This window comes from Gekko japonicus, unplaced genomic scaffold, assembly GCF_001447785.1.
Source record: "Gekko japonicus isolate JY-2015 unplaced genomic scaffold, Gekko_japonicus_V1.1 scaffold4716, whole genome shotgun sequence".
NCBI lineage: Eukaryota > Metazoa > Chordata > Lepidosauria > Squamata > Gekkonidae > Gekko > Gekko japonicus.
Window position 1 is genome coordinate 57,940 of NW_015163758.1, and position 16,496 is coordinate 74,435.

Below are 16,496 nucleotides of genomic sequence, written 5' to 3' on the forward strand. Positions count from 1 at the left end.
GGAAGTGTGTCAGAAGGCAACACCCACCACTCAGGCTCCACTGAACTGTTTTGGATTGCTAGCTATTGGGAGGGGGACGTGCAGATCTGTCCTCACAGAGGAGGGAGAGCTTGTACCTGAATAAAACTTGGGTGTTAAAGGTGCCACTGGACTGTTTTCGACTGGTGGGCCGGGGGAGGGGGCTCTGCAACTTACCTGGCTGCTTCTTGCTCTGACTGAGGGCTGCTGGGAGCAGGGGGTGGGGCTTCTTGCATGTCCCCACCCCGGGGCTCTTTACTGCCAGAGCTGCACTCCTGTGCGCTCCTGCAGGAAATGACCCCTGGTCCTTGATACATAATAAGGCAGCTTCATGCATATTAGAGAGGTTCCTCAGTGGAACAGGCTTCCTCGGGAGGTGGTGGGCCCTCCTTCTTTGGAGGTTTTCAAGCAGAGGCTGGATGGCCATATGACAGCAATGCTGATTCTGTGAGCTTAAGCAGATCATGAGAGGGAGGGCAGGAAGGGTTGCAGCGGTGCTTAGTTCTCGTGGCCCTTTCTTACATGCCCAGGGAAATGCTGATCACCACTTTGGGGGTCAGGAAGCAATTTTTCTCCAGGCCAGTTTGGTCGGAGATCCAGGCCAGGTTTTTTGTCATCTTCTGGGTGTGGAACAGCAGTCACTGGGGGTGTGTGGGGGGGAAAGGTATTTGTGAATTCCCTGCATTGTGCAGGGGGTTGGACTAGATGACCCTGGGGGATCCCCTTCCAACTCTATGATTCCATGTTCAAAGCCTTCTCAGGGCTACAGCCACGGTTTCCATTCTAACGAGGGATACGTACTCCGAAGCCAGCCTCCGGGCTGTTATGTAATGCAGAAGCAGGCAAGGGCAAACCACCTCTGAATGTCACTTGCCTTGAAAACCCTCTGAGGTCACTGTAAGTCATCTGGAACAATATACAACAAACGACGAACAACAGTCCACCGAGGCATTTGTATGTGTTTTAATAGGAAGCCGGCTTAATGATGTCTAAGAAATGGCTGATGTCACCATCAGCAACGACGATGTATGGTTTTGTCTCCCCCTCTCCCCTCCCGCAGCATCAACTCCGCTCCAATGTGTCCTACGCCGCCCTGCCTCTTGATCTCCGCGAGATGCTTCAAAAGAGACTCGGGGATCTAGAGCGTCAGCTATTCAGCAGAGTGGCAGAACTGGAGAACGAGAAATCTCTGCTCCACAACGAGACTTCCTCCCACCGGCAAAGGACCGAGGCAGCCTTGAACGCACTGCTGGAAAGAGTTTCTGAGCTGGAAAGAGGTAACCGCGAAGGCCGATTGAAAAACAATTATGCCTTTTGGACATACTTTTCTCTCCCCTTCCCTTCTGTGATATCGTCATCGATTTGGCAGGGAACTCCATATTGTTTCCCTCCCTTGCTTCAACATGCAATCCTGGGATGCATTCACAGAACCATTGTGGCCAGATCACGGGAGGTGGTAGTTCCGCTCTAATCTGCTATGGTCAGGCCTCACCTGGAGTGCTGTGTCCAGTTTTGGGCACCACATTTTAGGAAGGATGTTGACAAGCTCGAGCGTGTCCAGAAGTGGGCAACCAGGATGGTGAGAGGGTTGGAACCCAAGTCTTATGAGGAAAGGCTGAAAGAGTTGGGTATATTTAGCCTGGGAAAGAGAAGGCTTAGAGGGGACACGATTGCAGTCTTCAAGTATCTGAAGGGCTGTCATGTAGAAAATGGAGCGGATCTATTCTCTCTTGCTCTGGATTGCAAGACTAGGTCTAATGGGTGGAAATTACAAGGGAGTCGTTACTGGCTAAATATCAGGAGAAATTTCCTAATTGAAAGAGTGGTCGAGCAGTGGAACAGACTGCCTCAGGAGGTGGTGGATGCTCCTTCGCTGGGCATTTTCAAGCGGAGGCTGGACGACCATCTTTCGGGTATGTTGTTGGGCTATCTGTTGGCTATGCTCCTGCAGAGTGAAGGGGATTGGACTAGATGGAGTGCTGCAGTCCTCAAGTGCTCCCACAATCCTCAGGGGTGAGCACATCCCTGTTTTGAACGGATAACCTTTCCTGTGGATTATGTATGGAGCCACCGGGGGGGACGGACACGACCCTCTTAATCCTAATCATTTAATCAGATGCTGAGATGTCCCATTCCTGAGAAACTGCACACTTGGCTGGGCTTTGTGTGTTGAAATACCATGCGTTCGAGGGATGCAACGCAAAATCCTTCTGCATAATCATTTTTATGGACAACCAGAATTGTTTAAAGGCAGACTCTCCATAAATGATATTTATAGTATCAGTAAGTCTAGACAAAGGGGCTGCGGTTGCCCAGTGGTTAAGACACTGAACTGCAGACCGGAAGGTTGGTAGCTCAGCAGTTCGAGATCTGAGTGCCACGTGATGGAGTGAGCTCCTGTCTCTGGCCCCAGCTCCTGCCAACCTAGCAGTTCAAAAGCAAGAAATTGCAAGTAGATAAATAGGTACTGCTTCGGTGGGAAGGTAACAGCATTCCGTACGCCTTGGCGTTTAGTCATGCAGGCCACATGACCACGGAAATGTCTTCGGACAGCTCTGGCTCTTCAGCTTGGAAACGGAGATGAGCACCGCCCCCTAGAGTTGGATTCGACTCGCTTTCGAGCAAGGGAAACCTTTACCTTTTTAAGTCTAGACATTGACTTGTTCTGACAAATTAATGGTTGGGCTTTTCCACTAATGTGAACGCAGCCATTTTATGAAGGTTAAACCGTAGTCGACTCCATCAGCATATAAGTATCTGGACACAAGGGGTTTTTTTCCCACAGCAAGAAGAGGGTGGAAGTTCCTTGAAACAAAACATTCCAATTGCTGATGCTTCTCTGGATATTTTTACTTTTAAAAAAATGTAAGAGGAGGAAAAATTCTGATTTCTAGATCTCTTTCGGTGGAATCCTCAGCAGGGCGATGCCTCTTCTAAGCCTATTGAAAACTGACAGCAGGAACTCCGCCTAGGATTGCCCCGTTAGTGGGATGGGCAACTCTGTACTGGGAAATTCCTGGGGAAATGGGGGGAGCTCAGTAAGGAGGTGGTGCCGCAGAGGTCCACCCTCCAACGTGGTCATGTCCTCCAGGGGGGAAGGGTCTCTGTTGCCTGGAGATCAGTTAGAATTCTGGGAAATTTCCAGGGCCTATCTGGAGGCTGGCAACCTCGGCTGTTAGTATTTTTTGACATAGCTAAGCCAGCCTCTGTCAATGAGGTGATGTTCTGTCTAGTTAACTGTCTGTCTGTCCTTATCTATTTGTCTGTCTGTCTGTCCATCCGTCTGTCATTATCTATCTTTATCTGTCTATCTATTTATCATCTGTCTGTCTGTCTGTCTGTCATTATCTATCTATCTATCCATCCAGGGGTCATTTCGTAGAAAAAGAGGTGCAGGGGCTCATTAGCATAACTCATTAGCATAAGTTATTTGCATATGCCACCCCCCCTGTCATCACCGGAAGTGTGTCAGAACGCAACACCCACCACTCAGGCTCCACTGGACTGTTTTGGATCGCTAGCTATTGGGGGGGGGGGAAACATGCAGATCTGTCCTCACAAAGGAGGGAGAGCTTGTGCCTGAATAAAACTTGGTCTTAAAGGTGCCACTGGACTGTTTTGGAATGCTAGCTATGGGGGGGGCGGGGTACGTGCAGATCTGTCCTCACAGAGGAGGGAGAGCTTGTACCTGAATAAAACTTGGTCTTAAAGGTGCCACTGGACTGTTTTGGATTGCTAGCTATGGGGACGGGGGACGCGCAGATCTGCTCTCACAGAGGAGGGAGAGCTTGTACCTGAATAAAACTTGGTCTTAAAGGTGCCACTGGACTGTTTTGGATTGCTAGCTATGGGGACGGGGGACGCGCAGATCTGCTCTCACAGAGGAGGGAGAGCTTGTACCTGAGGGGGAGGCTCTGCAATTTACCTGGTTGCTTCTTGCTCCTTGTGGCCCAGCTGAGGGCTGCTGGGAGCTGGGGGCAGGGCTTGTTGCATGTGCCCACCCCCTGGGCTCCATTCCTTCCTTCCTTCCTTCCTTCCTTCCTTCCTTCCTTCCTTCCCTTCTTTTATCATCTACCATCTATCTCTTTCTTCCATCTAGGATTTGCTTATCATCTGCCTGCCTGCCTATCTATCTACCTACCTACCTGCCTGCCTGCCTGCCTACCTACCTACCTATTATCTACCTACCTAATCTAATTTATACCCCACCTTTCCTCCCAGTGTTGACCAAAGCAGCTCACACAATTTTCTCTTCTGTTTCACCCTCACAACAACCCTGTGAGGTAGGGCTAGGTTGAGAGCATGTGACTGGCCCAGGGTCACAAAATAAGCTTCCATGGAAGAGGTGGGAATTCCAACCTGGGTCTCTCCAGTCCCCGTCCAACACTTCAACTGGTGAAACGGGCTGGCTCTGTCATTAACCGTGTTGCTTCCTGTCGGGATGTGGTTGTAGGTACCAGCGCCTTCAAGTCGCCAGATGAGTTCAAAGTCTCCCTGCCCCTCCGCACCAACTACCTGTATGGGAAGGTGAAGAAGACCCTGCCAGAGCTGTACGCCTTCACCGTGTGCTTGTGGCTGAAGTCGAGCGCCTCACCTGGAATCGGGACGCCCTTCTCGTACGCCGTCCCCGGCCAGGCGAACGAAGTGGTGTTGATCGAGTGGGGGAACAACCCCATCGAGCTCCTGATTAACGACAAGGTGAGGAAGGCCCCCCCCCAAACCTGCAATATAGAGATGCTGAGGATCCTGTACCACCTCGAAGGGCTGTTGTGAAGGGTGACAGCTAGATGAAGGGTGTGGAGTGCTTTGGAAGGGCTCCTTTCCTTTCAGACAAGCAGAGGCAAGCCAGGGGCACTAAGTGATCTTGCACAGTCATTGGGTTTGATTCGGCTTAAAAAAAAATCATACCAAAGGTCTGGGTTCCCTCCCCCCCATCAAGTTGCAGGGATCATAGGCTTTGTAAGACAAGGAATGTTCAGAGGCAGTTTGCCATTGCCTGCCTCTGCATAGCAACCCTGGACTTCCTTGGTGGTCTCCCATCCAAGTACAAACCAGGGTCGACCCTGCTTAGCTTCCGAGGTCTGATGAGACCGGGCTAGCCTACACCATTCAGATCAGGGCAAGAGATGAGCAGAGGTGTTTGCCATTGCCTGCCTCTGCGTAGGAACCCTGGACTTCCTTGGTGGTCTCCCATCGAAGTCCTAACTAGGGCTGACCCTGCTTAGCTTCTGAGATCTGATGAGATCAGTCTAGCCTGGGCCATCCATGTCAGGACAAGAGATGAGCAGAGGTGGTTTGCCATTGCCTGCCTCTGCGTAGCAACCCTGGACTTCCTTGGTGGTCTCCCATCCAAGTCCTAATTAGGGCTGACCCTGCTTAGCTAACGAGATCTGATGAGATCAGTCTAGCCTGGGCCATCCATGTCAGGGCAAGAGATGAGCAGAGGTGGTTTGCCATTGCCTGCCTCTGCGTAGCAACCCTGGACTTCCTTGGTGGTCTCCCATCCAAGTCGTAACTAGGGCTGACCCTGCTTAGCTAACAAGATCTGATGAGATCAGTCTAGCCTGGGCCATCCATGTCAGGACAAGAGATGAGCAGAGGTGGTTTGTCATTGCCTGCCTCTGCATAGCAACCCTCCCATCCAAGTCCTAACTAGGGCTGACCCTGCTTAGCTTCTGAGATCTGATGAGATCAGTCTAGCCTGCGCCATCCCTGGACTTCCTTGGTGGTTATTTGAGAAATCCCTGGTGAGCCGGTGCCAGTCAGAGTAGGCAATGCTGACCTTGATAGACCCAGGGTCTGATTCAGTATAAGGCAGCTTCATGAGCTCGAACTGGGCAGGTGTGTTTATGCACCCTGGTTATTCACAGTTGAACTGGCTCCCATACCAAGCATACATTTCGAAGGCACAAGATCCTTTGCAGTGGGTTTTTTTTTTTTTGCAATTTCGTCTTGAAAATAATAGCACGTGGCCTTTGTGTTCCGCTTTGGAGAGCTTCGTGCTCTTCGTCTATGTCATGGTTCTTGTCGTCCTTACAAGAGCCCTGTAAGCGTGAGTGGGAGCACGTGCAAAGTGTGCAGTGAGATTTGGAACTTGGGACCCATTTAGGGTTGCCAGTTTCAGGTTTGGAAATACCTGGATTTTGGGGAGTGGAACCTGGGGAGGGAACCTCATCCGGGTATTAAGGCATAGAGTCCATGCTCCCAAGCAGCCATTTTCTCCAGAGGAATGGATCTCTATAATCTGCAGGTTAGTTAATTCCAGGAGATCTCCAGGTCCCCTACGGGGAGGTTGGCAACCCTAGATTCATTGCTCACCTACTGTGCTTCACTAGCTCTGTAGGGCCACAAAGCAGCCCCATGGCAATCTTTCATCCCGACCATGTCTAACTGGTGATGGGAAGGAAGCTGTCCAGCATATTGGATAATGTCCACCAACTTGGCCCCATTTACAAGCACTGGCGTCGGATCTTTGCCCTGCTGGAGTTGGATCCCTTTTCTCCTTCTCCCTGAATACTAGAATTTGAGGGCATCCAATGACATTGATGGGCAGTAGGTTCAGGACGGACAAAAGGACATACTTCTTTACACAGGGAGTGATTAAAATATGGGATCCGCTGCCAGAGGATGTAGTGATGGCCACAGGAATAAACAGCTTGAAAAGGGAATGAGATAGATTCATGGAGGAAAAGTATATCAATGGCTACGTGCCATGGAGACTGAGGGGAAACTGCACATTTAGAGGCACTAAACCTCTGAATCCCAGAGCCACAAGGAGGCAACTTCAGGGGAAGGCCACTGATCCAGTGGGGCTCTTCTGAATTTCTTCTCAGGGGAAGGCCTCAGCCTCTATGCCCTGTTGTTTGCCCTTCAGAAGAACTGGTTGGTCACTGGGTGAGACAGGATGCTGAACTAGGTGGGCCACTGGTCTGATCCAGCAGGGCTCCTCTGATGTTCTTATCGGGGAAGGCCTCGGCCTCTGTGCCCTGTTGTTGGTCCTCCAGAGGAACTGGTTAACCAATATTTGAGACAGGATGTTGGACTAGATGGACAACGAATCTGATCCAGCAGGGCTCTTCTGATGTTCTTATCAAGGGAAGGCCTCAGCCTACATGCCCTGTTGTTGGCCCTCCAGAGGAACTGATTGACCACTGGGTGAGACGGGATGCTGGACTAGATGGATCCTCACTGGTCTGATCCAGCAGGGCTCTTCTGATGTTGTTATGAAGTTGAGGTCGATTGTTATATCTCTTCTGGAGTTACTTTGCTGGATTTGAGCCCCCCTTTTATTGAAACAGGATTTCTTGGCTCAGCTGTTTTAAAATTGGGCCATAAGTCACTTATCTATCGATCCGGGCGCTTAAACTGTCCGGTTAAAATGTGACCAGAGCCAGAAGGAGGGAGGAGGGATTAAACCAGTATGCTGACGCGATGCGATAGATTCATAAACATCTATTCCATGAGAGGGCCGTAAATGGGTTGCTAAGAGACTCGTGCCTCATTCAGAAGGTGCTGCTGTTCATCCTGTACACTCTCCAGGCTGAATTGCCATCTGGATCCAGACCCTGATTTTAATCCCATAGTCCTGGCCTTCCAACCAAGGCTCCCTCTAAGCTGCGGAGTCTTGTGAGCAAAAATTCTACTTTGTGAGCTACTGGCATTAAAGTTGTGAGCGAGCGATTTGGCTACTGCACAAATTTGTTTGCTCTGGAGCCGTCCTTCCTGAGCAAGACAAAAATGAGTGAACCGGAGGCTAAAAAACTGTGAGCTAGCTCACATTAATTCATCTTAGAGGGAACACTGCCCAGAACATGCGCATACACTCTGCACGCGCTTTGGAGCCTTGGTTCCATTCCATTTGATACTCCCAATTTGAGCGTGGTGATGGGGGACGGTAAACAGGCTCCAGTTTGCCATGGTGCCCACATTCTGATATTTTATTATTGATTGATTGATTGGACTTGTATCCTGTCCCCCCTCCATGGCAAAGCATGATCCAACTGGGAAGTTTGGAACGGCTTCCTGTGTGCAAGGGGTAGAAGGAAGGGAGAAGGTGAACGCAAACACAGCAAACCATGTGGGTGTCTGTTGCAGGTATGGTTGCCAGCCTCCAGGTGGGACCTGGAGACCTCCCAGTTACAGCTGATCTCCAGGTGACAGAGATCGGTTCCCCTGGAGAACAGGGCTAATTTGAAGGGTAGACCCTGCATCAACACATCCCTGCCGAGCGGCCTCCCTTTCCCAGGCCTTGCCACCCCCAGGCTCCACCCCAAAATATCCAGGAATTTCCCGACCCAAAGTTGGCAACCCTAGTTTCAGGCAACTGTACAGAACTCGTCGATTGTCCGGTTCCTGAGGAACATTCCCCCGGGGGCAAGAGAGAGCCGGCATCCCCCTCCTGCCCTCCCGAACTGTCCCTAGCGATTCATCTCGAGGGCTATTTCCAAAAAACACCGGTTTGCTCGGAGGTGAACCGGTGAGGCGAGAGGTTCCTCATCGAGGCACGGGCTCTTCTCGGACATGCGGCAGCGTTGTGCACTCACACCCACTGTCTTTGCCCAGGTCGCGCAGCTCCCACTCTTCATCAGCGACGGGAAGTGGCACCACATCTGCATCACCTGGACGACACGGGACGGCATGTGGGAGGCCTTCCAGGATGGGGAGAAACTGGGCACCGTGGCCAACTTGGCTCCGTGGCACCCTATTAAACCGGGAGGGGTCCTGATTCTCGGCCAGGAGCAGGTGAGTGGCGCGGTAACGCCCAGCTCCCCCCGTCTTTCCCCTCTGAGCCCCCAAAGCATCAGGAAATGATAATGGGTTGGATCCAGGCTAAATTTTCCATCAGTGGAATGGAACTTCCCTGCCTCCATGAAATGCTGATCCTGGGGGGAGAGGAGGAGGAGGAGGAGGAGATTGGATTTATTTCCTCCCTTCACTACCCAAAAGATTCTCAGAACGGTTTACAATCCCTTTCCCTTCCCCACCCCACAGTAGATACCCTGTGAGGGAGGTGGGGCTGAGAGAGCTCTTTCGAGGACTGCCCTTGAGAGAACAGCTCCGAGAGACCTCGTGACTGCCCCAAGGTCACACCAGCAGCTGCATGTAGAGGAGCAGGGAATCAAACCCAGTTCTCCCAGATTAGAGCTCCTAACCACTACATCGAACTGGCTGGAGACCCTCATGAATAGGGAGGGGCCATGGCTCAGTGGTAGACTGTCCCAGGCTCAATCCCTGCCATCTCCATTTTTTCCATTTCATTTATTAGCTTCATTGACCTGAGGTCTTAAGCCAAACATGCAAACAGCAACTATAAAATACATTACATATAATTACAAGAAATGATAAAAATTTAGACCGAACGTCTTTTCAATAAAAGCTAGTAAATATGCTCTCGATCAGTAATATCAGACCACATTTTGTAAACTTCAGTGAATTCTATAAAATCCCATGATATTATGGAAATTCCTGCCCTCTCCAGTTAAATAGCTCAGGTAGTAGGTGTGATGCCAGAGGATGTAGTGCCTGTCTGAGAAGATAATACTAACCTTGATGGACTCATAGTCTGATCCATTATTAAGCAGCTTCATGTGGTCATGACACAAGAGGGAAGAAGGAACTGGTGGAAACTGCCAATTTAGTTTGGATCCAACCCATTGTTAACCACAAGGCATTGGCCCGGCTTAAAGAAATGGCAATTGATTGATGCCCCCCAAGTCTGAGCACTTCTGGGAACACAAATGAAATGCGCATACAGGCCAATTAGGACTGCCGTTGAGAGTTTGCTTGAGCCGGGGAGTCACCTGCCTTGATGCTGCACGTGGGCCCAGCCATTGCGATTGAACCCGTACACCCCCCTGATGTGTACGAGCAGGGTGGATTTGAGACATGGGGTCACACAAATACATGAAGCTGCTTTGTACTGAATCAGACCCTTGGTCCACCAAGGACACAGGCTGGCAGGAGCTTTCCAGGGTCTCAGGCAGAGGTCTTTCTCACCACCTGGTCCTTTCTACTGGAGATTCTGGGGATTGAACCTGGGACCTTCTGCATGCAGAGCAGATGCTCTACCTCTGAGCCACGCACCTCCCCATAGTTTTGCAGGGTCTCAGGTGGAGGTCTTTCACATCACCTACTTGTCTGGTCCTTTTAACTGGAGATGCCGGGGATTGAACCTGGGACCTTCTGCATGCCAAGCAGATGCTCTACCATTGAGCCACAGCTCTCCAGGGTCTCAGGTGGAGGTCTTTCCAATCACCTCCTGCCTGGTCCTTTTAACTGGAGATGTCGGGGACTGAACCTGAGACCTTCTGCATGCCAAGCTGATGATATTCCACTGAGCCATGGCCCCTATTTACATCTCTCCAAGGTCTCAGGCAGAGGTCTTTCACATCACCTACTTCCTGGTCCTTTTAACTGAAGATGCCAGGGATTGAACCTGGGTCCTTCTGCATGCCAAGCAGATGCTCTGCCACTGAGCCACAGTCTTCCTCATCACTCACAGTCTGAAGTGGTGTAGTCCTCCGAACCACAAGGTTATTATGTTCCTCTAGCTTGGCTCTGAAGGATAAGCTTTCGGGAGTCAAAGCTTCCTTTGTCAGAGCTGAAGATGGAGAACTGGTGAAAGGAGCTTTGACTCATGAAAGCTTGTATACCCTGGAGGATCTTAGTTATATTTGAGTCCAGTGGCACTTTAGAGACCAACAAGAGTTTCAGGGTATGAGCTTTCGAGAGTCAAAGCTCCCTTCGTCAGATATAAGAAGCTTTGACTCTTGGAAGCTTATACCTAAAATAATCCTTGCTGGTCCTTTTGGACTTTGCTTTGCCTATGTCTGAATTATCTAACCATATTGTAAGATTAATAGCTTCACATATTGATGCTCTTAGAATTATTAAATGTGTCATTGTTAATTTTACCACAGTGGTTTTTGGTCTGTTGGCATGTATCTGCACACTGTGACCCCTTCTCTGGCTTGTTTTAACACAGCTGTACAACTGAAATTAGCTTGGCTCTGGTTATCGGCTGCCAGCCCTTTGCGGCCTGCTGTTGGGCATGCCAGCCTGGATTTCATTATCCCCTGGAAGTTTTAAAAGCGTGAAGAGTTATTATAATATTTATCCGACGAATGTGTCAGAACACAGCTTCTTCCTTGCAGTTTGATCGCAGTTTAAGATTCCAGGAGCTTTCTGATATAATTAGCCACACCAGTCGCAAAGAGGCCTGTGATGTCAGGAAACGTGCTGTACGTTTGAAAGGTTGCTAGGTAGCACCAGCTTCTTCCTTTGATCTGGCAGAGTGTCGGACGCGCTCAGTACTCCAAGCTAGTTAGTTTCTATGCATTTGCGAGGTCAACAAATCAGTTCAGAGGATTCCACTGCTATGGATTTCTACGGGTCAAACAACAAATATATACACTGCAAAAACCTTATTTATAAGTTAAAGTGTTCTATATGTTCCATTTTATAAAGTGCATTGTGTACTATTCATAATATTCTAAAACAGGTATATATTCATTACATGCAATATCAACAGCCTTGAGAAAGACAGGAGCGCTCTGTCTATGAATGCCAGCTGCTTAATGGGCCTTTTGTAGGACCAGCAACAAACATCAATTTAAACTTCAATGTAACCACAAAAGGAAACTTCCCCCTTTAGAAGACTTTCAAGCAAGGAGAAGTGGGTGTACAATTCTAGAAACTCCCGTTGGGGGTGATTGTGTAAAAAGGATGTAAATTGACTGGTAGCTATTAGATTGTACAAATTGATTATTATGGTTGATATTGCATGTAGTGAATATTTTTAGAATAATACACAATGCACTTTATAAGATGGAACATATAGAACACTTTAACTTATAAATAAGGCTTTTGCAGTGTATATATTTGTTGTTTGACTCTTCTAACACTGCAGCTCGAGTTTCTACACATGGATTTCTATGGGGCCTGAAATTTGGGGTCGTGCCCAGAAGGGAGGCAGAAAGGTTCCAAGGGAATCATTGGGGTTGGGGGTGGGGAAGCCCTGGATAAACAAAGCAGCAAGAGGGGGGAAGAGATCCAGCATGGTGTGATAGTTGAAATGTCAGGGAATTTCTGTCTGTCATTTTGTCCCCACTCTGCAACTGAGGAGGTGGACTTACTCCAACATTCTAACTGCTTCCTCTTCTGTGATGCTCTAGAGCCAATGGCCTTTGGCTGAGAGAGCTTTAAAAGGCAGATGAGTCAAAATCATGGAGGAGAGGCCAGCAGCGACTATTAGCCATGATTGTGAAGGTATCACTGAGTACGGGTTGCCCAGGGCCAAACAGTGAGGGAGCCCGCTATCAGTTGTCCAAGGCCAAACAGCGAGAGACCACAATATCTGATGCCCAGGGGCAAACGACGAGGGAGTGCAATATCAGTCCCCCATGCCGGCATACTGCCTATCTAATTTTAATCCCGCCCTTTCTCCAAGTAGTCCAGGCACAGTTAAATGGTTTCCTCCTCCATTTTGTCCCCACAACTCTCCGCCGGGGTAGGCTAGGCTAAGAGGAAGGGGCTGACTCAAGGTCATCCTGTGAGCTTCCATGGCAGGGTTGGGGTCTGAACTCCACCCTCACAAGTCTCAGCCCAGCACCGAACCACTCCACCACCTCTCTCTCTAATTATACCCGAACAATTCCGCATATCTGAACTTTTCAGTCTGGTATAGCTGCTAGCATATAGAACTTGGACCTGGGTTCAGGTGGGTGTGGAGGAGGAGGAGGAGGAGGAGATTGGATTTAACCAGAAGTTCACTGGGTGACCTCGGGCCAGTCATACACTCTCAGCCTAGCCTACCTCACAGGGCTGCTGTGAGGGCAAGATGGAGAAGAAAAACTAGGTAAGATGAGGGGTATAAATGATGTAAATAAATAATAAGTAAGTCTGTTACCAGCCATAGAGCCCCACAGCATGATCAGGGGCCAGTCAGTCTTTCTCAGCCTGACCTTCTTCACAGGGTTGTTGTGAAGACAAAACAGAGTGGAAGACACCCACCCTGAGCTCTAGAAGGAATCGCAGGGCTTCTTAAAAAAAAAACCTCTAGCCTTCTAAATAAATGGGGCTGACCGAACCATCCTCTCATTTCTTTGGAGCGCAGACTCATTTAATCCTGTTAAGTTACCTCCACGCCTGCAAGGGGACGAATGGAGAGTTTCAGTTTACTTCCCACAATTAGAAAAGATACCTTTACACATTTATCTCCTCTTTTGACATATTTACTGCTTTACTGTTCCCCCCTTTATTAAATCAAAACAATTGTTGACCTTATAACCTTAGCTTGTTATTTAGTTTTGCCTTTGCGTATCTTAAAACATCTTCATCATGTTACATGTTAATTGGCTGTTCAGTCTCTGTCTATAAGTCTGAACTCTTACCTTCCATTCCAACGTTTTTGAAAAAGTGTGCCTTGCACACAAAAGCTCATATCTTGAATAAACCCTTGTTGGTCTTAAAGGTGCTGCTGGACTCTAAACTTGTTCATTTAATGGGAACTAAACTGAATTTATTCTTTTCCTCCTCAAAGGACACCGTTGGCGGACGGTTTGATGCGACTCAGGCTTTCGTTGGCGAGATGAGCCAGTTCAATATATGGGACAGGGTCTTGAAGCCCGAAGACATCATGAATATCGCAAACTGCTCGACCAACATGCCCGGTAACATCATACCGTGGGTCGACAACAACGTTGATGTCTTTGGCGGCGCGGCTAAATGGCCCGTGGAGACGTGTGAAGAGCGCCTACTAGATCTATAGCCCATGACCCATCCCCCCCCCCATTTTAAGTGCCCTGTTTCTATCAAGACAATCTCTCGTGGGCTCTGAGGGGGCCCTGTTCTCCCGATTCACTCCCCTGAACAATTGTTGTTTTAATAACCACCTAGTAAGCTTCCCCAACCTGGATAGCTCCTGGATAGCCCGATCTCATCAGATCTCGGAAGCTAAGCAGGGTCAGCCCTGGCTGGTATTTGGAAAGGAGACCACCAAGGAATACCAGGGTAGTGACGCAGAGGCAGGCAGTGGCAAAACCGCCTCTGAATGTCTCTTGCCTTGAAAACCTTACAAGGTCACCATAAGTCGGCTGTGACTTGATAAGGGGCAGGAAGCTGCTGGGTATGGAAATACATGTTCTTTGCGGTTCTCCAGGCGCACAGCTCTGGGGACATTGGGACCATTCCCTTGGAAAGTGATGGGAGATGTGCAAGATCGCACTGATGCTCTTGTGCATGTTCTGGAGGTCAGGCCAGAGGGCTTTGTGGGTGGTGCGAATGTAAATCTTGGGAGTTATTTCCACACCTAGGGACACCTTCCAAGTGCGATCCATTGGAAAGCGTCTCCTCCAGTTTCCGTTGGCTTTGGTTCACTGTTTGGAGTGGTAGTCTGTGCCCCGTGTCTATATTCTATCCCCATTCCTCCCCACATTAATGACACATGGTGTGAAGGGGGTATCATCCAAGGGCAAGAACGTAATTTTTTTTCCAGTGGGTTAGAAGACCACCTGCTACAGAGGCTACAACTGGCCTGTATGGTGAGCGCAGGATCTGTGACCCCATTTTTTGGCACCCTGGCTTGATTGCTGGGGCATGGCATTTGCAAGACACGGGTGGCGTCTTCCTATTCCCCTCACGACAACAGTCCTTCGAAGGAGTCCTTTTCCTCAACGGCACTTTCTTTTTTCCTGAACGAAGCATGCAGGGAATCAGTTAAGCCTGACTCCCTGTTGATCCCCTTCTGTGTCCGTATTTTATGTCTCCCATCACTTTTGTCTGCCAGTCTTCTTCAGGGTGGCAGGCGGAATGCCCCCTTCCTCCTCTTGACCACAACCCTGCAAAGTAGGGTGGCTGAGTGGAGATTCGAATTCACTCCTCATCTGGCACTCTAACTGCTACGCAGCATCAGATTTGTATGCGAGAGCCCCTGTCAGGAGTGAGAATGTCAGATTAAGATTGGGGAGAGCTGGATTCGAATCCTTGCTTGCCGTCATTACCCTAACCTACCTTGCAGGGCTGTGGTGAGGATAAAATGAAGGGAGGGAGAAACTTGCGTGCCCCTTCGAGGAAGGCTGGGATAAAAATGCACTAAATACAAAGACTTATTCGGGAGTAAATCTGGCTTGAGAACCTTGTGGGGGGCAACGTGACATCTAGTTTTAGTCTGCGGGGAGGGCAGATTTGAATTTATGTGAAATAACAACAGCCCTGTAGGTCTCCCTTTACTTTTGAGTTAGCATCTGGAAACCACAAACCTCCCATTTGACGTCTTTCTCTCCAGTCTTTGAATAATACCACAGGGGTGAAAGAGGGCCAGGTTCCTCAGGATGGGAATTCGAAATCTGAACCGCAATGAGCCTATCGGAGGGATGTCAGCATGGGCGTTCACTACCCAAATTGAGCCCATTTGTAGCGCCATCCAGTGCAAAGTTACGTTCCTCTAACCACATTGATTTCAACAGATTTAGAAAGGTGTTTAGGGAGCTGCGGTGGCTCAAGTGGTTAAGATGCTGAACTACAGGCTGTGGAAGGTCGGTAGTTCAGCAGTTCGAGACCCGAGTGTGGCGCATGACGGAGTGAGCTCCCGTCTCTAGTTCCAGCTCCTGCCAACCTAGCAGTTCGAAAGCAAGAAATTGCAAGTAGATAAATAGGTACCACTTCAGTGGGAAGGTAACGGTGTTCCGTGCGCCTTGGTGTTTAGTCATGCCGGCCACATGACCATGGAAATGTCTTTGGACAGCACTGGCTCTTCGGCTTGGAAACAGAGATGAGCACCGCAACCCTATAGTCGGATTCGACTGGCTTCCGAGCAAGGGAACCTTTACCTTTACCTTTAATGCTGTTTAGGATCACCCCATCAAATGTGCTGGTATCCCACTGCTGAATCCTTTGGCTGAATACTTTGTGGATTGAAGCCACCGCAGACTGTAAATGAAGTATCCAGTGTTTGAACACTCCCCCCTGAACTCGAAGACTCCCTGTCTGTGGGAAAGCTAGCACATCAGGAAGGAAGGTGTTTAACCCTGCACGTTAGCTTTCTACCTGCAGGGAATGAGGAAACCGTTCAAAACCGCACACCTCCCCACAGACTAGAGAGGGTTGGGCCTACTGTAAAGAAAAAGCAAATGCTAGCGGATTTTGGACCATATAACTTGTAACTTTTTTCTAAACGGATATAGCAAACATGCCCCGATTCAGGGACCTGCTGTGAAAATGGATCCCTGGTTTAAGTCCTCTGGCCTGTAACACTTCCCCATTCATTTCAGGGGGGAAAGCAGACCGAAGAGTCCTTGGTTAAACATAATCTGTCCTCTGTACTGATGGGCTATGCTTAAATCCCCCTTGCGTGTTGAGGGGAAGCCTAATCCACTCCCGGCCTTCCCCACTGTCCTGATCCAAACTAGGCCTTGCGCATGCTGGCAGAGTCAGACCTGAGCAAAGGAATGCCAGAGGACGTTTGTCAATAGGATGGGGGG

The 16,496-nt window shown here is 49.3% G+C and overlaps 1 protein-coding gene across 1 annotated transcript in view; it reads left to right on the forward strand.

Moving 5' to 3' along the window:
* The window catches only part of NPTX2 (neuronal pentraxin II), a 22,383-nt gene extending 8,597 nt beyond the window's left edge, over positions 1-13,786 (forward strand). The window contains exons 2-5 of the mRNA XM_015407908.1: positions 1,079-1,295; positions 4,472-4,716; positions 8,581-8,760; positions 13,559-13,786. Of these exons, the coding sequence (XP_015263394.1) occupies positions 1,079-1,295; positions 4,472-4,716; positions 8,581-8,760; positions 13,559-13,786 (870 nt within the window). The remainder of the gene's footprint in view (positions 1-1,078; positions 1,296-4,471; positions 4,717-8,580; positions 8,761-13,558) is intronic.
* Positions 13,787-16,496: the final 2,710 nt, after the last annotated feature.